Source organism: Miniopterus schreibersii, assembly GCF_964146895.1.
Source record: "Miniopterus schreibersii genome assembly, chromosome: 3".
NCBI classification, from domain to species: Eukaryota; Metazoa; Chordata; class Mammalia; order Chiroptera; family Miniopteridae; genus Miniopterus; species Miniopterus schreibersii.
In genome coordinates, this window is record NC_138103.1 from 27,687,891 (window position 1) to 27,713,244 (window position 25,354).

Below are 25,354 nucleotides of genomic sequence, written 5' to 3' on the forward strand. Positions count from 1 at the left end.
CCCCCTGCCACGCTGCCTCCAGCCAGCCAGCCCTGGAGAAGGGACCGGCTATCAGCCACTGTGGAGCGGGCCTAAGTCCCAGGGATTGCTCATCACTTCCTGAGCCGAAGGGAACTCAGGAGTCCCCTTCCATCCCCCCTACTCCAAATCAAGAGAATAAAGCCCCTCCCAGCAGATTCAACCGGGGACCCAGGGAAGAAAGAAGTGGGTGGCTTACCCTGGAAAGAGCAGAGCCAGCTCCCCATGGAGAAGCCCTGCTGTGGCCACACACAGCAGGCAGTGCTGGCAGCTGGGCCCCCACCCCCTGGATCAATACCAGCGACGTCAGGAGCATTAGGAGGCTTCGCTGCCCCTCCTCCACACAGCCCAGCCACAAAAAAGCTCAGCTTGGCTTTCCCCATCCTGATGCCATTAAAAAGTTTAGGATGTGGTTAGGGAGAGCCAGAGAGGTTGACCTTGAAGGGAGTGAGTGCTGCCTGGGGGCTGTGCTGCTCTGCAAGAGCAAGGGCTGGAAGTAGTCCTAGTTCTGCCCAGGTTTGCACAGCATCTGGGACAAGTCACTTAGAATGTGAATGATGCCTCCCACCCTCCTAGGGAGCATGGCTACCTAGGTGAAAGACAACCCTCTGGGGATGGAGTGGGGTGGGGTCAGTGTCTGAGACTAGAGACCAGCTCTGGGGGTCCCACATGGGGCAGGGCAGGCTGGCTGCCACGTCTGGAGCACCGAGAGAATGCAGGGGCATCTGCGCCCAACTTAGTAATCCAGAACTAAAGCTCTGGGGCCAGCCCTGTGTGGGCCCTTTGGGAGGGATCAAGATATAGGGGTGAACTCCAACCTGAGTGGCCTGTTCACTGTCTGAGGGGGAGTCCCATGTACTCTTCCTTGACCTCCTGTGTCCTGGGTCTGTAGCACGAGGAAAGGCTGAAGGTAACTTGGAGGGCAGTTGTGACCAACTTAATGAATACAGCCCACTCCTCCCACCCTGCCCACCTGAGCGGGGCATGAGCTGAGTGTGTGAAGCTGGAACTGAACTTGGGGCCCCAGTCACCCCACCCCTGGGGTGGGACAGCAGGTGCCGGTGTACTGAGACAGCTTTAGACTCAGCCTAGCCTGAGTCTCAACTCCCACTCCACCACTCTCTGGCCCTGCAACTCTCAGCAACTCAGCTGAGAGCTCAAAGCCTCAGTTTTCTCATCTTTAAAATGGAAAAAAGAGCAGTTATCTCACTGGACTGTTAATGAGAAAAAAATGTGATAAGATGCCTGCTGCAGAGCCTGCTTGTGACATAACAAGGGTCAAATGTCATCCCTCCTGGACAGGACATCTACACTACAGGACAGCACACTACAAGGGATGGGAAAGGTCCTTCAGGGACCTACCTGCCCCTTCGGAGGAGCAAGGGCAGAGAGAACTCGACAGTGGTCTGTGGTCTGCCCTGACCTCAGGCTCAGAAGCGAACCCCATGGAAGTGCTAAGGGCCCCTGCTCACAGTGTGCTGCAGCTTCTTCTTTTCCACAACTGCGGGGCAGTGTCCGAACCTGCCTGACTACTGCAGGCTCCTCCTGACCCAAACGGAGGGCCATACACCAGCAGCAGTCTCGGGCCACCAGCTTGGAAGCCTGAACTTCCTCCTCCTTCAGGCACAGGCTAGATTCCAAACCCCCAGGCGCGCCAGTCACAGCTACCCAACTTCCATCTGGGGCCCTGACTCCTGCCCTAGCCCATTAGTGACACTCCCCCTTGTCCACTCAAGCCGCTCTCTGGTTCTCAGACATCTCAAACCTCAGGGCCTTTGCATCACTATTCCCTCTGCCTTGATGCTCTTTCCCTAGTCATCTGGGTTGGCTTCTGTCACTCAGATCTTTGCACCAATGTCACCTCCTGAGAAAGACCCTCCCTGACCTCCCAATCTGAAGCTGCTTCCAGGTGCTCCATCCTGTCCAGCTGGGATGTCCCTGACTTCCATGCCCCACCCAGGCCTTTGTCTACAGGTGGGTCCCAGATCGCCCTCTGCACACCTGCTTTGACCACTGGATCACCACATAGTATGACAGACTCCATCCAACGGTCCCCTTGGCTTTGCCGCTCCCTGTGTGTCACAGCTCTGGGGACTGACACAGGCCCTTCCATCTCCATGGGGCAGGGGGCGGGGGCATCAGTCCAGGCCCAGCCCTTGGCCAGACCCTCTGCCAGGAAGCTGAGCTCATGTTTTGGGAGGCAGCCACTGCCGATTCCCAGAACAGATTCCAACTTTTAACTGTCCCCCAACCCCAGCCAGGCTCTAGTCTCTGCCAGATCCATCTCTCAGTGCCCTGGTGCCCCTCACACAGGGTCGCAGCCTCTGATGAGGGCAGCACCTCCAGCACCTTGGAGAGCAGATGGCCAGTTCCAAGGGATGGGGGAGGGAGTCTGAGGGGCCAACATGGGGGGTGGGTGGTGCAGGCACAGTCCTACGCTGCTGCTTCCACCCGCCCCTCCTCTCCAGAGACTCTTGTTATAAGACCTGGAGCAGGGACAAAAGTAGCTCTGGGTGGCAGAAATCTCCCTTCCCCTCTCACAGGGTTTCTCTGCCTCTGCCAACTCTCCCAGCTCTCCACTCCCCCTCCCCTAGCCTGGGTGTCTGCAAAGACAGCTGGTGCCAGAGGAGGGAGGGCACCACCAAGCCCTGCTGCAGCCTTTCATGCCCACGTGGAGCATGGGGTCATGGCTCTGTAATTAATCAGACATTCATGGAGTGGCACCTCCTTGCTCTGGAACAGCCCTTTAAGGTGGGAGGGCCCAGATCAAGTCAGACCACCCTCAGGGGCTCCCAGACCACTGTGCAGTGTGACTAGGAAGCAACCAGCATGCCACACTGTGTGCTCCATCCCCATTCCCTGGCTATGAAGGATGGCAAAGACTGCAAGCACAGTCAAAGGTGGAAACAAATGATGCAAATATGGGTACAATCCATGACTCAACTACTTAAAACAATATCTGCGGTAGGAAAAAAGATCAGAAGGAAATAAATCACAGCAGTGGCTGTGATTAGGTTCAGTGGAGGGCTTATCTTCTTTTATCACTTTCACGTTTTTTTTTCTATAATGAGATTATAGATGGATGGAAGGAAAAGAAATTACTCTTTAATGAGTTTTGTACCTGCAGGCACTTCACATTCCTTAACTGACTTGATCACATCAGAGAGACGCTATTATCCCATTAGTGGCTCAGAGAGGTTAGGTAACTCTTCCAGGGGCAGAGCACATTAGATTCTGATCAGAGCCAGATTCAGGCCCCTCTTGATCAGCGAGGGAGCAATGAGGAAAGAACGCCAAAGGTGCTGTGGGACTCTCTCCACTAGAGAAGAGGGTCAGGGTCAGGCCTAGCTGGTGCCTTTCTCCATAGAGTGGCTACACAACTGCCACCGTCATCCCTAGCCCCCACTGGACCAAGCTCAGCCCATTTGATGCCTTTGCCCATGCTCTTCTCCACTGCCTGAAAGTCTTCCTCCTCTACAACACTTATATTCCCCCATTCTCAAGGCTATGCTCTTTTAGGCTTCCTCCAGGAAGTCTTCCCTGATGGCCCACTCAGGTAGTGGTGGTCAACCCCTCAACATCTCAGAGCCCTGGCAGTGAGTGCTGACATCCTCGCCTGGGTGACCACATGTCACTGGTCTCTCCAACCCCTGCTCCTAACCCCTGAAGCCCGTTCTTCACATGGCAGACTTAGGGATGTGTACATCCAGTCATTCCTCGGCTAATATCCTCCAACAGCTCCCATCACACTTAAACCCAAACCCCCTGCTCTTCATAATCTGCCTCTGCCACCCTCCCCAACCTCATTCACACTCCTCTCTACCCAGACTTGCCTTCCTTCCCATCAAACATAACTCATTCCTGCCTCACAGCCTTTGCATCACTTCTTCTCTTCCCCTGGAACATCCTTCCCGCCCTGTTTTCTCTCCTAGCTTCTTCTCATTGTTCAGGAGGGCCTTCCATGAGTAAAGGAAGGTTTGCCACTTGGAGGGGGAGTCTGGACCTTTAAACAAGGATGTACTGGGCAGACCTGCCCATGGGACACACTGTACAACTTCCTTACCCTGTCATGCTGGGTGTTTGGATCTGCCAGGGGCATGGTTCTGCCAACTGCCCAGGCCTTTGGCTCAAAACTTTCCTTGACCCAACCCAGAGGCCAGATTTCCCAAACTTCTGTTCCAATCAGACAAGATGGATAGCATCTTACCTTAATGGCTGCAGTATAATCAGAGTGAGGATTTGAGCCCAAAGATGTTCATCACAGCATCATTTATCAAAGTGAAAAGTAAAAAACAATCACAACTTTCAACTGCAAAGAATGGGTTAAGAAAAGTTTTTCAATTCCTCTATTATATTCCTCTTGATTTACAACCCTCCAGTGGCTTCCCACTGCTATTAGGATGTTAGTAAAACTCCCCGCATAACGCCAAGCTGCCCCCACCCGGTCCACCATCTCACCAGCAAGCTTCTCACTGGTTATGTTTCAGCCTCACTTACTTTTTTTCCCTTCCTTTTACTTATCATGCTCCCTCCTGCCACTGAGCCTTTGCACATGCTGTCCCTCTGCCTGGAACACCCTCCCCTCTTCATCTAGTGAACCATTGCCTTCTAGACCCCAGCTCACACATCCCTACCTCCCAGACCTGGGCAGGCCCCCATTACTGGATATCATGACATTCAGTCTCCCTGCCCAGACTGGCAGCCCCTGAGGGCTGGGATCTCAACCAGTTTTGTTCAGAATGAGAGCTCCAGAGGCTAGGGGTTAGGACTATGTCAACAAAGCAGGCCCTTGACTTACATTTGTTGAATGAACAGAATATTTTACAGCCATTAAAAATGATGAGCAGCCCGGGCGGGCGTGGCTCAGCGGTTGAGTGTCGACCTGGGATCCAGGCAATCGGGGTTCGATTCCCGGTCAGGGCACTGCCCGGTTGTGGGCTCGATCAATGATTCTCTCATCATTAATGATTCTGTCTCTCTCTCTCCCTCTCCTTTCCTCTCTCTGAAATCAATAAAGATATATTAAAAATAATAATAATAATAAAAATAAAAATAAATAAATAAAAATGATGAGCAGACCCCCATGTGTCTCGGTCATGGAGCGGCGTCACACGGACTCCTCCGCAAATGGGCTCTGTGGCCTAGTGCCCCCGTTCCTGCCACCTGGAATCGCGGGCCGAGGCCCACGGGGGGTCGCCACCGAGGTTTCCAGCAGTCCGCGAGCAAGAGCATGGCAGCCATCCTCTCCAGCGGCTCGCTCGTGGCCACCCACTACCAGTGCCGCCTGGGTTCCACTTCCAGTAACAGCTCCTGTGGAAGTGCTGAGTACCCTGGGGAAGCCGTCCCCCACCACCCTGGTCTCCCCAAGGCCGACTCGGGTCACTGGTGGGCAAGCTTCTTTTTTGGGAAGTCCACTCTCCCATTCACGGCCACAGTGTTGGAGTCACCAGAGCACTCGGAATCTCCTCAGGCCTCCAGCAGCATGATCACCTGTGGCCTGGCTTGGGAAGCCACAAGGAAGCAGCTTGGCGGCCAGCCTGGCAAAGCCAATACCAGGTCCCCATCCTGAGTGGCCACCACCAGCCACCAGACTTCTAGGGGTGCTAGGCTCTTTTGAGCCCCTCCCCCTCTATCTCTTTCCCCCCTCCTTACCCCACCCCATAGACTAGGCAGGCTGCAGCAAGCAGAAGCAATGGGCTCTTTTACAACAAAACAGCAAAACACCACAAAGAAGTTGAGAGCCCTGCTCTTTACTACCCAAGCCACACTCGAGCCTTCTGACACCCTGTAACCGTGTGCCTTGCACCAAGTGGAAAATAAACGACAAGCAGCCAGCATAAAAAAAAAAAAAAAAAGATATGAAAAATTCACCTGATCATATTAAATGGAAAAAAGCAGATTTTCACATTGTAGATGCAGCATGATTACAAATAGTTAAGAAAAAAAAGAGTAAGAACATAAACACAAACCAAAATAATAGCTGCCTCCAGGGGTTGGGATTATAGGTAATTTTACTCCTGCATCAAACTTTCCACATACCCCACAGGGTCTGTCTTACTTTTATGATCAGAAAAGGCAAGTTACTAACAGCTCTTCTCTACCATTTGCCCTCAGAGCTGGTGCCTCCAGCCAGAGTGCCCTCTGCCCACCAGCAGGAAGACTAGAGATCAGATACGGAAAGGTTAAAGGGCATGGTTCTGGGTGGCAGACAAGAGGGCTGAGGGGAAGATGGGGCTGGCTCCACTAGGACAATCTCAGACCCTGGAAGGAGAATGAATGGGGGGGTCTGAGTGACCTTGGGCAAGATGCCAGGCCTCCCTGGAACTCCATTTCCTCATCTGCAGTGGAGCCAACAGTGGTACCCAACTCCTGGGGTGGTGGAGAATGAATAGGCAAGTGCGCATCAGTGTTTGTCACTAGTTCATTGTTCAAGGGATCACAGTCAGACTGAAATAAGAACTTCCAGGTGCTGCTGGCCTCCAGGTTGGTCACAGAGCGGCTCTTCCAGGAGATCCACGTCCCCACCCAGCCCCTCACCCTACCACCCTTAGCCATGCGCACCTTCTTTGGAGCCGGTGGATGCCGCCGTGGCAGAGGCAGAGGCTGACCCAGTGGACGTCCGACCCACTGGGCTCGAGTGTTTCCCCCCACGGCCGGGGGGCTTCAGGCCACTGGGCTTCTGCATGGTGGTGCCACTCAGTGGGTGGGAAAGGGCCAGTGCAGGTCACGTTCTCTCTGCCATCGTCAGTCACCTGTGGGCAGATAACAGTAGTGATCACCCCAATGCTGACACAGCAGGATTCCAGCACTGCCAACACTGTAAGGCACAGACCTTTTCCTACGTAGGGAAACTGAGACACAGAGCAGTGGCAGCAAGAGTGGGTCCAGTGTAGCAGCGGTGTGGCCAAGTGTACTGGTCTGCTGGACTCAGAGGTCTGGCATGTTCTCTCTGCCTACCTTCTGGGCCCAGGAGGTGAGAATCAGGAGCAAACTCGCTTGGAGTCTGCAGCAATGCTGTATGAACCCCAGCAATCCCAGACAAGGACCACGAGGGCCAGCACAGCCACCAACAGTTGAGTGTGGCTCTCACTACAGAGCACAAGCTGGCGTGGATTCTGACACACACGACAAGCTGGTGAGTTCCTCTCCATCAGCCCCCAGACTCTCTAGGACTAGCCAATAACTCACATTCCTCCTGATGCAGGCTGGACAAAGCAACATCAGGCTACACTCCTGCTCTTGGGCTCACCTTCCCAGCACCTGCCCACTCCACCTGGTGTGCAGACATACACACAGAGAGACCTACATCCCTTGCCAGGATGGACTCATGTGCCCTCTGCTTGTCCTTCCACCGTTATAGCTCCCTGCCTATATAACTAAATAGAGAAGGGTGTGATGCATACGGTGTCCGCAATGAATGGGGCACTAGCATTTGACAAAAGGGACACCTCCAGTCTCCAAGGTGATCAGTTCAGGGTACCAGATGCCAGCAAAACAGGGCTGGATGCAGGGGGACTGAAGGAGAGGCATGAAGGACAGGGCCGCCAGCCCCTGGCCTCCTCCGGCTCTGTCCCATGTGCACACCCTCTCTTGTACCAAGTGTCTATGGAGGGAGCACTGTGGGCCAGGCCCCGTCCTGCCCCAGAGCCACAGGCCTCTGCCTTGGGAGCACACTGGCCAGTGGGGAGAAGGAATGCAGAGCACCACGGGACAAACGGAGGATTCTGGATGAAAGCTTCATCCCCTTGGGACCTGAGAACGGGAAATCAATGCCCTCTGGGCACCCCACTCTGATAGGGTCAGGGATGCCACCACCCTCTGCCTGTCCAGCCATCTTCCTATCCTACCCTTGGTCATGGAACATGATTCCCTTTTAGAGAACCCTTTCCTCCACTCTTGATCCACATGATGTGTGTGGCTAAACCTGCATACACTCCTGGAGTAGACACGACCCAGGCCAGGTCAGAGCCCCCGCCCCTCTCCCCATGGTTAACTGAGGGGAATCACGTGACCCAAGCAGCATCAGGACCTGGACTCTGGCTGGAATCTTTAGGAAGAGGTTCTCTCCTTGCTCTGGGGCTGCGTCGCTGTGGGATGGACGCCAGGAACTGCAGGGCCATCCCAGTTACCTCATGGGAGAGCCACCAGGAACGATGCCAACACAGAGAAAACAGAGCTGAGTGGCTGGATTTAGAGGGCCTGGATCCAGCTGAGCCTGAAGATGGTGACTGAGCCCCTCTCTTACATCAGCCAATACATACTTACATACACATGTATTGTTTTCTCTTTTTGTCTAAACTTATTTTTAGGGACTGTGTTGGTTGCAACCACAAAGTTCTGACTAATACAGAAGCCAACCTACAATACTCATGGCAGGAATACGCAGTGTCTTCAGAATGGCTCTCAGTCCAGCAAGATGAGCCAGCAACACTATTATCTGTTCCGGGAAGGATCAACCATGGGAAAGATCAGCTCCTTACATGGGGCTGCCAGCCATAAGAACAGAGGAAAATAAGCTCCCCCAAGGCACAGAGTGGTGACACCTACATGCCCAGGTAAGCTGAGAGGAGAATGGGGCATTTTTGCCTACCCTGATCTGGCCCTGGAGCCTGCAAATCCAACATTACAATCCCCTGATCCATGACTCTGATACCTCGGGAATTCTGGGGCCCAGAGACATTTGGTCAGGTTGCAGCATAAGCCTGCTCCCTTGCTCCCCAGAATCTGGCTCTCCAGGAAGTTCATTCACTGGGGAATTGCCCCATAGTTTGTGACATCTATCTCTGAGCCTGGTTAGGCTGTGTTGGAATCCCCAAACCTGACAGGGACTCGCTGAGCCAACAAGGGCATGTCTCTGGTGACAGCGAATGGGTGGCCACTCTGTGGGTGGCCAAATGGGCTTCCTGCTCCTGTGGCTTAGCTGGGGGTCCCTCTGACCTAGGAAATCTTGATGCAGAGCCCACATGCCTGAGGCAGAGGAGAGTGTGTTGCTGGAACTGAAGCGAGGTGCAAGGACCCTCTCCCCATGCCCATGGCCCCTTCTCTGCCCAAGACCTACCCAGAGAAAAAAAGCTACAAATCATATATCTAATAAAAGACTTGTATTCAGGACATATGAAGAACTCTTAGAACTCAGTAATAAGAAGACAACCTAATGAAAAATGAACAAAAGATCTGAATGCCATTTCACCCACCAAGGAAGATATGCAAACAGCAATAGGCACAAGAAAAGATGACCAACAAGGACCAAAAGCTCAGCGCTGCCACTTCACACCAACTGGAAAGGCTAAAGACAGGGAAACTGACAATATCAAGTGCTGATGAGAATGTACAGCAGCTGGAACATGCATATTGCTGGGGGAAATAAAAAACAGTACAACCACTTTGGAAAACAGTTTGGCACTTTCTTTAAAAAGTTAAATACATACCTACCATATGACACAACTACCTAAGAGAAAGAAAAACGTATATCCATACAAAGATTTATTTTAAAATGCTCATAGAAACTTTATTCATAATACCCAAAGTGGTAAAAACCCAAATGTCCATCCTCTGGTGAACGCACAAACAGTACATCGATGTTATAGTATAGCACTCAGCAACAGTAAGAAAATACTGACTTATGCATTATACTAAGGGAAAGGCCCCAGACATGATTACATACTGTATGATTCTATTCATATAAAATTTCAAAACTATAGGCAGAAAGCAGATCAGCAGTTGCCTGGTGGTAGGAGCAGGGACTGGCTGAAAATGGATGAGAGAACTTCCTGAGTGGAAGAAATGTTCTAAAACTAGATTGTGGTAATGGCTGCACAACTGCTTATTTATATTAAAAGTCATCAAACTTTTAATATAAAAGTCACCCACTTAAAATGGGTGACTTTTATATCATGTAAATGAACCTCACCTTAAAAAATATATATTAAAAAAATCCTTGAAGCCTCTCCATAAAAGTTAGTACAATGGCCTTCAAGGCCCTCCTCACCTCATCTCCACCACTATCGACCCTCCCTCACCAACTCCACTGGCCTCTGGTCGCTCCTGGATCACACTAAGAATGCTCCAGCTTCAGGGCCTTTGCACATGTTGTTCCCTCTACTTGGAATGCATTTCCCTCAAATATTGAGGTGTGCTGCTCATCTCCTTCAAGTATCTGCTCCAGTGTTCCCTTTTAGGATTACAACCCCTACCCAGTCCTCCTGACCCTGACCCTGTTTTGTTTTTCTCTACTGCACGAGGACAGGGACTTTGGTCTGTTTTGTTTGCTGTGGTACCCTTAGTTCTGACAAGGGTGTCTACAGGAGCTCAATAAATCACTGTTGAATAAGTGATGCTGGCCCATGGCCAGGAGAGGCCCAGAAGGTCCCCCTCACCTCCACAGGGCCCAGTACTCAGGACTGAGTGGCTTGTGGTGATCAGCTCAGCTGGTTGGCTGATGCCATGGCATTTCATGTAGCTGGTCTGACCTCTCCACTAGCCAGTGTGCACTTGGGGACAGCAACCAGGTGTTATAACCATGTCCTTGCATTGGAGGCTCCCCAACCAGGCTTGCTGCTGATGACCACACAACTGACACTTTCCCACGTCCATTTTCTCCTACCTGCGTTACTTCACCTATTCCAGCCACCTATGAGAACACCTAGCTTGACGCCTCCTCCTCTTCTAGGAACTCTCCCAGATTTTGGCCCATAGAGACGTCAGGACACATGCTGAGCTAGGAGAAAGGATATTTTTCTCATTTACCTTCATCTTGCCTCCTGAGAACTCCCAGGCAACCTCAGATGGGGCCACAGTCTCTCCTCGAGAACCCTGCCCCAGGTGAGGTCTGGCAAAGAGCCTATGATCAGGAAACTCCATAGAGAGCACACCTGCAGCGGCCCAGAGGACAAATCCCCATGGACACTCCTCCCAGAAAAGGCTTCTGGAGGCTCCCACAGTTGCCCTCCTGCCCTCCTACCCTGATGATCCCAGCAGACTCCAGTAGGAAGAACCTATTATGTACCAGGCCTTGTAGAAACATGGCCGCATTAGTCCTCAAGAGCCCTGATGAGGCAGTGCCCACCTTAGAGGCAGAGCACCTGAAGCTCAGAAAGTTCAAGATTCATCCAAAGTCACACGAAGCTCAGTGTCTGAGACCAGACCCCGGCCTGGCCCTCCCCTGCCTCCTCACACTGCCGGGCCTGGAATAACATTTGTGAGACTCCTGGCCTCTGGAGAAAGTGTCCACATGCCTTGTGCCTTGCCGACAAAGGGGACCAGAGGAGCTGGCGGGAGAAGAGAACCGAGGCAGCATTGACTCAGTCCAGCCACCACTGCTGAGGGTGTGGGGAGGCGAGGGGAGGAGAGGCAAGCAGCTCCCCCCCCCCCCCGCTCCAGGGCCTCCAAAGCTGGGGGAGATGAGAGAAGGCTGGTGAACAGGAAGGTGGGGGAGGCGTTGGGCAAACTGGCCTTTGTGACTCAGCCCTGTTCCTGGGGTAGAGGAAGAGAAAGGGATTCTTGGAAAAAGCTAGACATGGTGATAAATTGGCCTTTGGCCACACTGCAGTTGGTGGGGGAGGCCTGGGAGGAAATAAATTTAAGCTTTGTGGGTAGTCCAAACCCCAGACCCAGAGTGGCTGTGGGAGCTTGGCCTAGTGCCTCAGTTTCATCACCTGTAAAATGGGGTAAAAGTATTGCTACCTCAAAGAACGCAGCCCACAAGTGTCCCTCGGTGCCTGGCACACAGGAGCTGTTGGGAAGGGCAACTGTCGCTGCTGTCAGGCCTCTATTATGATCTCTGAAGGCCCGGGTGCCCACACCACCTCCCCCAGGGACTCGGGCCCAGACGAGGCAGGCGTGGGAGAGGGCGGGTGGCATTCAGGCCAACAGGCCCCCTTTGTGCTGCCCTCAATTACCATTTACTGAAGACAAGCCCAGGCTGCATTTCAGGGTTTCCATTTCAGCTGCCCAGGGGGTGGCACACCGAGGTTTCAGTGGAGTTGAGGACCAAGAACTTTCTGCCAACTGGCGGCCCAGGGTGGGGCCCTGACGGAAGGACAGCCAGTGCCAAATAGGGCAGCGGAAAGCCCATCTCTACATGACAGCCTGCCCAGAGGGCAAGAGAGGCGGCACCTGGAAGGGGGCTCCCAGGGCCAGTCTCTGATGCGGGACTGAGCCACAGCTCACCCCTGGGCCTCCTGCTTGGAAGGGAGGGCACTTTGGCAGGACACTGCTACTGGCTGAGGCAGCATGGCCCAGGCCTCATGGACACCCCCCAACAGTGGCAGCTCTCCCTGAGCTGTTCCTCCTCCCCCTTCAGAGGTTCTGGCAGTCAGGGTACCCATGCTCCCTGCTCCTCTCCTGAGCCTGTGACCAGAACGCAGACGTGTAGTGTCCAGAGGTGAACTTATAGCATGGCCCCTGCCCACTGGCGGAAAGCCCTGAGGCTCAGGCCACAACACACCATGCAGGCGGGGTGGGGATGGGGGCAGGCTCTGTTAACAGGGAGCGGGGCAGGGGTGAGGGGACTGGAACAAGGCGAGGCACAGACCACAGGGGTGGGATTCAGAGGCTGGAAGGGACAGTGATGAGGAGGGGGATCTTCCAGTGCTGGCCACCAGGCCAAGGCTATTCAAACAAAGGTGAGCCCAATGTGAGAGGCTGGAGAGAAAGAAGAAAGGCATCACCGGGTATGGACTTGAGGGTGCCCCAACAACAGAAGGGCATGAATGGGGGAGCTTTTAAGGAGAGGATGTCCAGCTGAGCTGCTGGGCCTCCCAGTCATCAGGAAAATGCAAGTCCAAGGCACAAGGAGCTCCCATTTCCCACCTAATCAGATGGGAAACAAGTCAGAAAGCCAGGTGATGCCAAGTGCTAGAAAGGCCATGGAGCAAAAGCTGGTGGGCCTGGGTGGGCACAGCCTGGGGGGTGCTGCAGTAGCAGGAGACCCAGCTATGAACCTCGGCCATGCATCCTGGGAGGCACCTACAGGGTGCTTATCACAGCCCTCCATGCAACAGCCGGGAAATGCGGTTTGGGGCTGGGTATTGGACTGGGAGGGGTAACTGGGGCTTCATTTCTATTTATAAGATTTGTTTCTTAAGTCTTACAGGATGTACATGGATGTTCATTGTATCCTCTCCATTCCTTTATTTGAATGCCTGAAATATTTCAAATCACTTCTTAAATAAACAAAAAAAACAAGTAAAGATAGACACGAGTGGAGAGCAAACAGTCCCTAAACGGAATGAACCCCCACAGGAGCTGGCCACCAGAACAAGCTCCCAAACTGAAGGTGAGCCCTTATGTAGACATGGCACAGGCTACCCCTAGCCCTGTCCCACTGGGCACCCCAACACTCATGCCTGCAACCCAGTGCTATCCCAACCCCCAGATCCAGCAGGGTCCCAAAGATGGATGTGACCACCGCCCCCACAAGCCTACTCCCAGCTGGCACCTCCTGCCCATCCAGCTTGGAAGGGAGGTTCATTGTCTGCATCTGACCGAGGCTCAGGAAACTGCACCAGTGGTAACGCTAGAATCCCCAAGCACAAGCAGAGAGCAGGATAGGGCCGGGGCGGGCTCCCTTGAGTCCTGCCAGCTTGAGTCAGAAGCCAAAGCTCTGAGCCTCAGGCTAGCTGCCCCTCCAGCCCGGGAGAGCGAGGAAGATGGCGCCTGTCTGCTTGGGCCCCGTCCCAACACACACCCTCTGCTTTCACTGGGTTGTGAGGCCCTGTGGGAAGCTGCAGCCAGCCTGGGCCATACACACTCAGCACACTTGCCAACCAGGGGAAGGCAACAGGGGGCCCCAGAATGGGGTGGTAGGGTGGTAATGGACCTTGCTTGGGGTCCTGAGTTGCCCTGGCAGTACCAAGGGTCCTGGGAGCCATTCAGAACTGGTGTGGAGAAGGGACCCTCCCAAGCCTCAGAGCAGAACTGGGGCTGGAACCCAGGCTCCACCAGCCGATGTGGCTTCAAGAAAAGGGAGGGAGAGTGAAGCTGGAAAGACATGGGGCAGAGCAGAGCACACGGTGCCAGCAGCATGGATGAGAATGCAAGGGCACTCGTGGTGCTAAGCAGGGAAGGACAAACCAACCCAAGAGCCCAGGTTGACTCCTATCTTCTCTGGCACCTGCAGCTGGGAGACAAGCAGGGCCTGAGTCCAGAGCCTGGCTTCCAGTCCCACATGCTCACCATCCTCACAGCCTCTGAGCTTGAGTTGCAGGGAAGATAAAGTGTGCATCTTCCCTGTCCTGCCAACAACCTGGAGCGACTGCAGAGCCCTGGAAGGCCAGTCTTGCCTGAGCTGGACCATCTTCCGTCAGGTTTGGAGGGATACTATCTCCCAGCAAAGAACAAAGGGGGTCAGGGCTGTGCCAGGTCATGGGAGGGGAAGGAACGTCAATATATTTTTCTGTCTTTTGCAGGCATGCACGTGTGCGCAAGCGCGCGAGCACACACACACACACACAGTTGGAATGCTCAGAATCAGGGCACAGCCATGGCCCCAGAGCCTACTCCTGGCTGTGTGGCTACCCATAGCCCTGCCAACCAGACAACTGGAGCTCTCCTGCCACTGGCCCAAGATGCTGGGCAGGCATCAGCATGGCTCTGCCAGATGGGGTCTCCACCAGGTCTAGGGAGAAAGGCTTGGGAACAACACAGCTCAAGTTGCCCTCTGACCCACCTTTATTCCCATTTCAAAGAATGAGAAACTGAGGCCCAGAGCAGATTTACCCAAGGTCACAGAGCAAGTGAACAGCACACTGAGACTCAAGTGTCCAAATGAAGAAAACCCTTGTGGGGCAAGAGGATCCCTGAGATCAGACAGAGGCCCAGGGAGAAGAGAGGCCTGCTAAGATGACCCAGCAACAAGGACAGAAAGGAAGGAATGGGCTCCAGTGTCCTGCCTCCCAGGCCAGGATAGTGACCCAATCGTCTTTCATGGTTGCCTCATCCACTTCTGACTTCTGTGGCAGCTCCATCCAATACATCTAGACCAGGTGGCTGCAAGAAAGCCACCCCATCTCCTGAGTTCTCCTCTCCAACCCAGTCTGCACAAGCAACTAAAAATTACCTGTGAGCAAAGGTTGGTCTTTACAATAAGTGGTGCTGGATCAACTGAATAGCCACATAGGAAAAATATTATGACCCCTCCTGTGGCTGGAAGAATAATGGCCCCCCTAACAATGGTCCCCCATAACTTGTGAACATGTTTACATGACAAGAAGGAACTAAGGTTACAGATGGAATTAAGGTTGCTAATGAGATGACCATGAGATGGGAAGATTATCCTGTACTATCCAGGCAAGCCCAATGTAACCACAAGGGTCCTTAGATGTGGAAGAGGGAGGCAGGAGCAAAAGAATCAGAGATATGGCAAAGAACTCAGCCCAATATTGCTGGCTTTGAAGATGGAGGCAGGGACCACCAGCTGAAGAATGTGGGCAATCTCTAGGAGCTGGAAAAGGCAAAGAAATAGAATCTTTCCTAGAGCTTCTAGAAGGAACCTGGCCCTGCTAACATCCTGATTTTGGCCTAGTGAGATCCATTTCAGACTTCTGACCTCCAGAATTATAAGATGATGCATTTGTGTTGTTTTAAACTACTAAGTGTGTGGTCATTTGCTATAGCAGCAGAAGGAAACTGATACTTATTTCACATCACACACAAAAATCAATTCCTCATGGAGAGAGCAGATCTAAATGTAAAAGGTAAAACAATACAGTGTTTAGAAGAAGAAATGGAAGATCTTCATAATATCGGAGTAAGCAAAGATTCCTTTAACACAGGAAGTGCTAAAGATAAAGGAAAGAGACGGATAAATTGGACAAGATTAAGATTAAGAGCCTCTGTGCATCAAATGATATCACTGAGAGAGAGGGGTGGGCAAGCCACAAAAGGGGAGAAGACATTGGCAATTCCTGTAGTCTACAAAGGATGCATATTCAGAATATAAAAAGAATCCTGAGTTAGAAAAATCAGCAAAACACTTCACAAAAACAAAAGACTGATAAACATATGAAAAGATGTTCACCTTTATTAGTCATCAGGATAACAACATACACCCACCAGAACACATAAAATGAAACAGACTGACCACACCACAAGTTGATGAAAATGTGGGTAATCCAAAACGCTCAGGCACTGCTAGGAGGAGTGTAAGTAAATTGGTACAAGTGATTTGGAAATCAGTTTGGAATTACATACTAAAGCTGGACATAACTAACCCTAAGACCCAGCAATTCCCCACCTAAGGTATACCCCCAACAGAAATATGTACATATGTGTACCCAAAGACATGCTCTTTTCCTAATACTCCCAAACTGAAAATAACCCAGATATCCACCACCATCAGAATGACTTAATAAGTTGTCACTTAGTCACATGTGTAAATAAATTTACACAATGGAATAAAACACAGCAATGAGAATGAATGAACTGCAACCACAGGAAACAGTGTGCATGAATCTCGTGACTATAATCAAGTGAAAAAAGCTGGATATAAAAGACTGCATGGAGTATGACTATGCTTCCATTTAAAATGAAGTTCATATTACTAAGATTAAGAACAGGACATTTAAAAATTTTACAGTTTAGGGCATATTTTGGACATGTAATATACTGTATTAAAGTGTCTCCTGTTAAAATGAAGTTCAAGGGCAGGCAACATTTATTTATTAATGGTGTTAGAAATCTGGGAAGGGGTCATGCTTGGGTCAGGCGTATTGACTGGAATGGGTTTCTGGGAGCTGGCAGGTTCCGGATCTGGGTACTGTTTCGGTCATTTCACTTTGAGAAAATTCAACCAGCAGTGCACTTATGACATGTGCACTTTTCTGTATGGGTGTTGTACTTCAATAAAAAGTTTTTAAAATTTTCCTGGGAAGGAGTGGAGGAAGTAGGGGTGGTCCCTGCTGCTCTGGGGCCTTCCAACCCATCAGACTGCCCCAGCTGGTGGCACCTAACCAACCATGCGGACCTACTTGAATGTCTGCCTCCCCACAGTTCTGTGAGCTCCCTGTGGGAAGGCCCAAGCCCATGGATTTCATGTGCCCAGTGTCTGGCATGCAGTGGTGCTGTGCTCACTGAGCAAGCTTCCCAGGCACCAACTTTCCCTAAAGAAGGCCTCTTAGTCAGCCTTCTTTCACACCTGAGCCTTCCCCTGCAAGGGGTGGGGAGGAGGTTGAGCCCACTGAGGTCCAGGCTTGGCGCCTCTGTGGCATGAGAGGCCCAACCAGAGGGGAGGGGTTGTAATCCAGGGCCTACAGGAAAGGGCCAGGGTGTGGCAGTCTGGTGAAGGGATGAACCAGCCAGGGGTCCAGGGGCACCATTTACACCTCTGAAGGGCAACCCAAAGCTGCTGGAGGGTGGAGGAGGGAAGGGTGGGGAAGGGGCAGAATTTGGTGGCCCTAGGGGTAAGGTCAGTCACTAACAAGCCCTCAAAGTCATGTTTTTTAAGTTGCTTCCAGAAAGGCAACCCCTGCCCTCCACTCCCCCACCCAGCTATCAAAATCTGGCAGAATGCCAGGCACCCACCCACGCCCATACAGACTGTCCCATCTCCAGGCCTTTATACATGCTGTTCCCCCTGCCTAGAATGTCCTTCCTCTGTGCCTCTGGCAAACTCCCTCAGCTGTCACTGAGAGCAGCTTAAGAGATCAGGTTCTTTGCACATCTCGTTCGTGGCTGGGCACTCGGTACCTAGGACAGCGCCTAGCACTCACAGGAGCTCAAACTGGCTACTAAGGGGAGGAGGGAATGAAAATGCCTCCTCTGCCACCTGTATTCTCCCCACATCAGCCGGAGGCCCAGAGCAGCTAGTTCACAGCCCACAGTGGCACTCCCCAGCTGGCTTGAAGCCACGTCTGGGAAGGACAGAGTGGAGCAATTCAAGGTTCTGAATGACTCGCATCCTGCAGGAAAGCTGGCACCAAGCACATCTGATGCACACAGCACACAGCAGGTGCTCACTGCTGTGAGTCCAACGAGCGAAGAGGCAGGGAGTGAGCCCCCCATCACTGGATGGGGTTAAGCAGAGACTGAGGCCTGTTCTCAGAGCAGGTTTCTGCTCCAGTCGGCACCGCTTCCATGAGAAGCTCTCCCAAACTCATGCAACTATTATTACGTCAAAAACCACATTAGCAGGAACCTGCTGGGCACCCTCCACCTCCCAGGGCCAGCCCACCGCAGTGGGGGAGGGCGACCCATGTCCACACCTCTCTCTGTCATAGGACTTTGCTTCTTCATTATGCTTGACACTGAACGTGTGTGGGTGCACTCAGTGTGGGGCTCGGGGTGGGATGAGACCCCATCCTCCACTGAGTTGCTCCAGCCTAAGCAGCTGCAGATCAGTAACATTTGTTCTGCTCCAGGCACCAGTCTAAGTGCTTTATAAAATTAACCCATTTAATCTTCAAATAGCCCTGTGAAGAAGATACTATAATGAACCCCAATTTACTAATGGGGAAACTGAGGCCCAGAGAGGTCAAGCCACTTGCCCAGGGTGAAGCAACAGCGGAGGTCTCATTGGAACTCAGGCCCCCTGGCCATGGAGCCTGTGCTCTTAACCACTTCTCTTTACTTCCTCAGAACCAAGACCAACTCTCCTCCAGGTACCGGGGTCAGGGGGACAAGGGCAAAGATTCAGGCAAGAGGTTAGACGGGCAGCCCACAGCCCTCTGCCAAAGCCACAGACTACAGCACTTCTGCCCGATGACCCAGCCCTCAACTGCCCTGGCCTTGTTTCCTGGGCCCCCTTCTCCCAGCGCCCTGCATTCCAGCCTCCCTAAACTTCTCAGTGCTCCCTGAGGCACCCCACCCCATTGCCTGTTCTGCCAGAAATGCCTTCACCACTCTTCTATCCCTTAGCCAACTCCTAGGATCAAGCGGGTGTGCCCAGACCTCTCTGCACTGTCCTGTATCACGGCCCCCCACAAGCTGGGGATTCTCGGGGCAGGGACCAGTCTGGCTCCTGGTTCACCGGGTCTCATCCACACCTAGAGCCCGTTAGACATTTGAGGGGGCTGGCTGCAAGTATCAGCCCTGCCACAGCTGCTGGCCAGGACTGTCCACGAGGAGGGTTAGAAGGATCAGAAGGCTGCTGTTGCCCTCCCGCCCACCCTCTGCATTGTGGACATCTGTCTGTCCCAGGACCACACGATCCGGCTCCTCCCTGGAGGTGCTATCCCTCATTTAGGCTGTTGTTTTATATGCAGCATACAAAGCCACTCCAAACTTCCGCTTCCCCCTCAGATCCAGTCGCGAGAAAGCTCAGAGTCAAATTACCTCCAACAGAGGGTGCAGAAGTCCCCTTGGGCTTCATTTGACTTTTGCTACCCTGCGTTTCCTCTTGCTCCAATTTTCCCATGCCTTTTTTTTAATCTCATTATACTGTGTTTACCTTTGCAAATCACCTCAAGTCTTTTCTCGAATCAGACAAAGAACACACATGACCCTCTGGGATGTTTTCCCTCCTCTATTCCCTGTTCCCTGAGCCCAGCACAACCACTGGTCTGAAAGCAGCTGAGTGTGAGCCCAGTGACCCAACCTACAAACAGATGAATTTATGAAGGGAACAATCTACCTTAGAAAAGGACCTGAGCAGAATCAGGACACAAGGCAGTCTTTCCCTCCCTCACCACAGGGTCCCACAACTAGACACAGACTTGGCTCCTCACTGAGCCCCCTAGCCAGGCACCCTTCCCTCTCCTGCCCACACTTCACTTTTCTCCCCCTGCGCCAGCAGTAAGGTCTTCCTTAACTGCCCCAAGCTAGCCCCTCCTTCAAGATGCAGCCCAGGCATAGTCCTCCAGGGAGCCCCTAGACCATCTCCCCCACCTAGCGCCCTACCTACCTGAGTAACACAGAATGACTTGAAACCATTGCCAGGGCAATGACCCCACTGGGCACTGAGGCAGCTCTTCTACTCTGGCCTTAAAATGTTTCTCAAAGGTGCTGATCTTGTTTACATTTTCAGGAAGGGTGCTGACGTCTTCCTAATTCAGTAAAAGCTTCTCAAAGGCAGGGTCCAAAAGTGCTCTGTGCTCCCCACACACCGAGAGGCTGGTTTCTGCACAGCCATCACCCACTCCCACGCTTAATGTACATGTTGGGGGAGGGGGCTGGGGCACCCCAGGGAGGAGCTGGGGCCAGGCTGGGTCCAAGCAGGAGCAGATCAGCCCTGGCCACTCTCGGCACCGCCACCTTAGGGAAGGGAGGTTGGAAAACCAGACACTCCTCGTGAGCCTGAAATTCCACCCTCTCACAGCAAAGAAACCAAAAGGGCAAAGAGAGAAGTGGAACAGGAGTGGGAGTCTTTCTGGCTGCAGCTGGAGTCAAAGGTAAGATTCCAAGGATGGAGCAAGGGCTGCTCAGTGAAGACGGAAGCCAGTAAGTAGGCAAGGCCCCACACTTATGCCTTGTTAATAAAAACCACCTGCCATGCTCTGCTTTCTATCCAGAAGGGAACCATTTCACTATCATTTTGAAGCATTTCTTCTGAAAACTTGAGCTTTGTATTACTGTTTCTGTGTACTGTCCCTGGCAGCACAGCCCAGAGAAGGGAACGGTGGGACAGGGTAGGTCCCATGCTGGAAACAGGAACCTTAGTCTCCAGGTGCTAAAGGGAGAGCCTCCTCAGGTCCCAAGCCAAGGCTGGGGAGAACCATGAGGCACAGCCCCTGCCATTCTGTCCTGCCCCTGGAGATCAGCGAACTCCAGCTTCTCCCAAGGAATCACGGTGCCAAGTGGTGGAGACCCACACTTCATATCCTGTGGCATCTCAGTAAATGGCCATGGGTCTGCCTCTCCCATCATACTGAGAGCTCACAAGGAACAAGATGCCCCCATGTGCCCGTCCTCCCCCAGAACACACCATGTGTCATAAATGCAGCCGACACTGTAGCAGAGCAGCTTTGCCCAGCGCTGTCTCCCACCCCCAACCCCAGAGACCATGTGACCTGCCCTCCACCAGCTGAATGGACAGGGTGGGCACCCTCACCCAGGCCAGGTCAATCGGTTTCTCTGGCACCCCAAGACCAAAGGGACTGCTCCTGGGAGGTCCTGTGGCTTCAAGCTGAAGCCACCATTCAGGTCAGCCACGCCAACAACCCAGAGAGAGCCAGCCTACAGTGGGAGATGGGGCAGATGCACCAGAAGAGGTGGCAAAAATGAAACCACCGTCCAGAGAGGAAAGCCAGAGGAGGGGCTGCCTGCCAGCTTCCCATGTCCTGGGGGAGCCAGGCCGCCTGCAATTGTTTGCTACACAAGTTCCCTTTCCCCCCTCTTAACTCTCCCTTCACTTAACCTAAGTGGAAGAGGTTTCCGTCCCTGGCAACAAAATTATCCGAGAGACATGGTCAGAGCCTGCCCCTCTTCCAGCTCAAGGGCAGGCCTACTCATCAAGCCATGCCCACTACTCAGTTTACAAGGTGAGGCAGGTCTGGGTAGGGCCAGCACTAGAGCGCGTGCTGGGAAGGCAAGAGAGCATTTGTACTTTGTACTTGAGCAAAAGGAGTAGAGATGTCTGAGGATAGCATGGCCAACATTGTGCTTTAGGGAAATGAACATGGGAGGTGGCTCAAATGGCATGTAGGAGGGGAGCATGTCTCCTAGGTACACAGTAGATGCCTAACAAATGCATGGAGGGCAAACAGGGAAACCTCTCTATGCCTTGATTTCTCCGTCTCTAAAACACAAGGAGTTATTAAGATAGCCACAAACTAACACATGCATTTAAAGAGCTGAAAACAGTTTTTGGCATACAGTGAACCTTCAATATGTTTTGTTTTGTTTTTTTAAACCTACACAAAGACTGATGTTCTTCCCAAGAACTCCTGGTCTAAATGTTTGTGTCCCTCCAAAGTCATATGTTGAAGCCTAATGCCCAATGTGATAGTGTTAGAAGGTGGGGCCTTTGGGAGGTGATCAGGTCCTGAGGATGGAGCCCCCATGAATGAGATTGTGCCCTTATAAAAGAGGCCCCCCCAGAGTTCCCTAGCCCCTTCCACCATAAGAAGATACAAGGAGATGGCCGCAACCTGGAAGAGGGCCTTCACCCAACCATACTGGCAGCCTGATCTCAGACTTCTGGCCTCCAGAACTGTGAGGAATAAGTTTCTGTTGTTAAAACAGCAAAATGGCAGTGAACCAGGAGGGTCAAGAATGTAGTTCCCCTCCTCTGGGCATAGAAGCAGAGGTAGGGTAGATGGCATCAAAAGGGCAAGGTCAATCATTAGGGTGGCAGGGCCAGGGAGGGAAGGGAACTGTCTCCTACATTGTGGTGCAGAGTGGAGGGAACAGGAATGGGAAGGGCTGTAGGGATGGTGGCCTTTCCATTGCCAAGGGAGGTGCACCAGAGTGGAGGGGGCAGCTGAGTGGGGAGGCTGCAGTGAGGCAGAGAACGGGGCCTGGGCGGGGATAACAGGCGAGAGTGCCTAACAGTGGACAAACAGATGGGGAGAGAATGAGCTCTGTGTGTGTGTGTGTGTGTGTGTGTGTGTGTGTGTCTGTAGAATGTAGGGCCACCCAGCACAGCCACAATAACAAACATTGGATATTTGCTCCATGAAGTGAACATATTTCACATACATCCATTCAATTCTCTCAATAACCCTAACAGGTAGAAACCATAAGTATCCTAATTTTGATAGATGGGAAAAGGCAGAGAGATGTATAGTGACTTGTCTGAGGTAACAAAGCGAGTAGGTACCAAAGCTGGGATTTGAACCCAGGCTGTCAGGGTCCAGCATCCAAACTCTTAGCCTCCAAAGTGGACAGGAGATACTGGAAAAGGATTGGTGCCCAAGGGTGAATCCCCAACTTGCAATCTCAGGCTCTGGGTATGGAATTCTAAGCACCACCTTCCCAGCCTGCTGGGTGGACCTGGGGGCTTGCAGATGTGCACTGTGTGCCTTAGGTTCCCTCCAGGTCCCCTCTGCCAGGCTCTTGTGTCTCTGAAACTCCTCTCCATCTCTACTCCCCTCCACCTGTCACATAGCCTGGACCCCACCATCACTTGTAGGCCAGGCACTGCAGACAAAATGCATCCTAGCTCACAGCTCATGGAGGAAGGCGTATGAGGGGCCCCACCTGGGAAAGTAGGAAAGACAGGACAATCCCTTCCCTCAACAGAACTCCCCTGCCTTAAAGCCCACACCTAAATCCTTCACTGCTCCTCTAGCCCAACAGCTAGCTACCAGGCCTCCTGTCCTCTTCTCTGACTCCAGACCCTGCCCATGCTATTTCCCTGTCTGAAGCCCCTTGGCATTCTGGCAGCAAACTTCTGCAATGGGCTCCATCAAGCTTCCTCTCCATCTCATCCTCCAGGTGTCCGTCCTCTGTGCTCCCAGCTTCCCCACCACTTCACTCAGTGATGGGCTGTGCACCCTGGGGGCAGTGATGCCCCAGCCCTGTGTACCTGCCAGCCCCTGGCAGTGCTGGGCCAGGTGACAGCCGCGGGTGAATGAAGGGTTCATTGTTTACATTACAACTGGTGAGGAGTATGTGCACACATGAGGTGAGGCAGCCCCACGTGGTGCTCCCTGAACCCTCCTCTTCCTCTGCCAGCAGCTCTAGGCCAGCCCATCCCCATTAGCCTCCTCTGGGCATCTTACAAGGGTGAGGGCAGCCAGCACCCCTCATTTGGACTCCCATTTCTCACCCAGAAGGGAGAGGTAGGAGCTCAGAGATTGGGGGATGGGCTGCTGGCTCTGTGACTCCTCACGAGGTGCCCCTCTGCCCATCCTCCCCAGGGTGCGGGTGGGGCAGGGGCCAGCGTGGCAGTGCCCAGTGAGCACCCGCCCCACCCAGGCCCCGCCTGAAGGGACCAAACGGGCGGGTCCCGGAGGCCCAGCAAAGCATCCACGCCGGCCCGGCCCCTCCCAGTGGGGAGGGCAGAAAATCTGCTGCCTCACCAGCCACCAGCGCCAGCTTGGGGGGGGGGCACCCCTGCGGGAAGCCGCCCCGCCCCAGTGTCCCCCTAACCCCCTCCGCCATACACTTCAACCAAGTTTTGCAAAGGGCATTGGCCAGGCGACTCCGGCCGCGGGCGAGCGCTCCGTGTCCTCCCAGACCCCGGGTCCGGAGCAGGGAGCTAGGGAGCCGCGCCCACCAGGCTGTGCCCCTCGGGCCTGTGAGCCCAGCGCCCTGAGGCGCGTCCGGCGGCCTCGGCTGCCCTTGGGAGAGGGGACGGGCGGCACCCCAAGCAGATATGCCGAACCCCAGCCTGTTGGTGGGGAAACAGGGTACAGGCGATGCCCTCACCGCGGGGACACGCAGCCGGGAAGCGCCTCCCAACACCAACAGCACCCCTTCCTCGCTTGCAGGCATATGGAAGTTGGGGTGCATCTCAAGACCCGCTCCGCTCACGCCCACCCACCAGCCCCGACCCTGCGGCCTCTCCCACGCCCGGCAACGTCCCGGGGCCGACGGGCTTCTGCCCAGGCTGGAGCCCCCGCCGCCTCCCGAATCCCTCGGTCCTTTGTTGTCCGACAAGCCCTCTCCTTCGGGGTCCCCCCGCTGCTCCTACCTTCGCCCCTCCAGCTTCAGGCTGAGCGGCGGCGACCCGGCACCGGCCTCCTCCTCTGCGGCCCGGCAGCCGCGGGGGGAGAGGATGCTGCGGCCGCTCCCCGCTCCCGGGCGCCCCACCCCCGGCGGAGCCCCTGCAGGCGCCGGGATACCGCGCTCGCGCTCGGGACCCGGGCGTCGCGCCGCGCGTGGGGCCGGCCGGCGGCGGGAAAGCAGGAGGAGCTGACCCGGGCAGCCCCGCCGCCGCCTACGCGCCCCGCGGCCGAGCCCAGCGAGCCGAGCGGAGCGGAGCGAGCGGCCCGGCTCCGGGAGGGAACAAAAGGGGCTGGCGCTGGGAAGAGCGCCGGAGGGCGGGGCCTGGCGCGGCCGGGGCGGGCGCGCGGGCTCACAGCTTTGCGGTTCTCGGGCCAAGGCGCCGAGCCGTCAGTGGGCGGGCGGGCAGAAAACGCCGCGGAATCTCCTAGTCTGCTCACAGTGGTCAGTTGAGGGTGTCCCACGTACGACAACACCTACTTAAGCGCGGGGCACCTATTGGTGCTTCAATCATGTTTGGCAAAAGAACACTCTTCAGCCTTGCTCTGCTCACAAGGATGGCCCAGACCTTTGGGAGAGATGGAAGCTTGGGAAGCTGGGGGAGGAACTGGGAAGTCCCAGGAAGGCTTCCCAGAAGTGGTGACGTTGGACAGGACAGGAAGAAATGAGGAGGGGATGATGTGACCGAGGTTCAAACTCCAGGTCTTACGGAGCTGTCCTGAGGCCAAAGTGGGTGGTGATAAATGACATGAGGTTCTTGGGGATTTGCTGCCAACATGTATTTGCAAAAAGT

At 53.7% G+C, this 25,354-nt stretch overlaps 1 protein-coding gene and 1 pseudogene across 4 annotated transcripts in view; one reads left to right on the top strand and one right to left on the bottom strand.

Moving 5' to 3' along the window:
- Nucleotides 1-24,831, bottom strand: part of CLIP2 (CAP-Gly domain containing linker protein 2) — a 71,010-nt gene extending 46,179 nt beyond the window's left edge. For all 3 annotated transcript variants that reach the window (XM_081132233.1, XM_081132232.1, XM_081132231.1), the window contains exons 1-2: nucleotides 24,530-24,831; nucleotides 6,580-6,770 (exon numbers count right to left, since the gene is read on the bottom strand). In XM_081132233.1, the coding sequence (XP_080988359.1) occupies nucleotides 6,580-6,703 (124 nt within the window). In that variant the 5' untranslated portion in view covers nucleotides 6,704-6,770; nucleotides 24,530-24,831. The remainder of the gene's footprint in view (nucleotides 1-6,579; nucleotides 6,771-24,529) is intronic.
- Nucleotides 5,249-5,602, top strand: LOC308554734 (pancreatic progenitor cell differentiation and proliferation factor pseudogene; annotated as a pseudogene). Its single transcript has one exon. The product of its transcript is annotated as a pancreatic progenitor cell differentiation and proliferation factor pseudogene (transcript).
- Nucleotides 24,832-25,354: the final 523 nt, after the last annotated feature.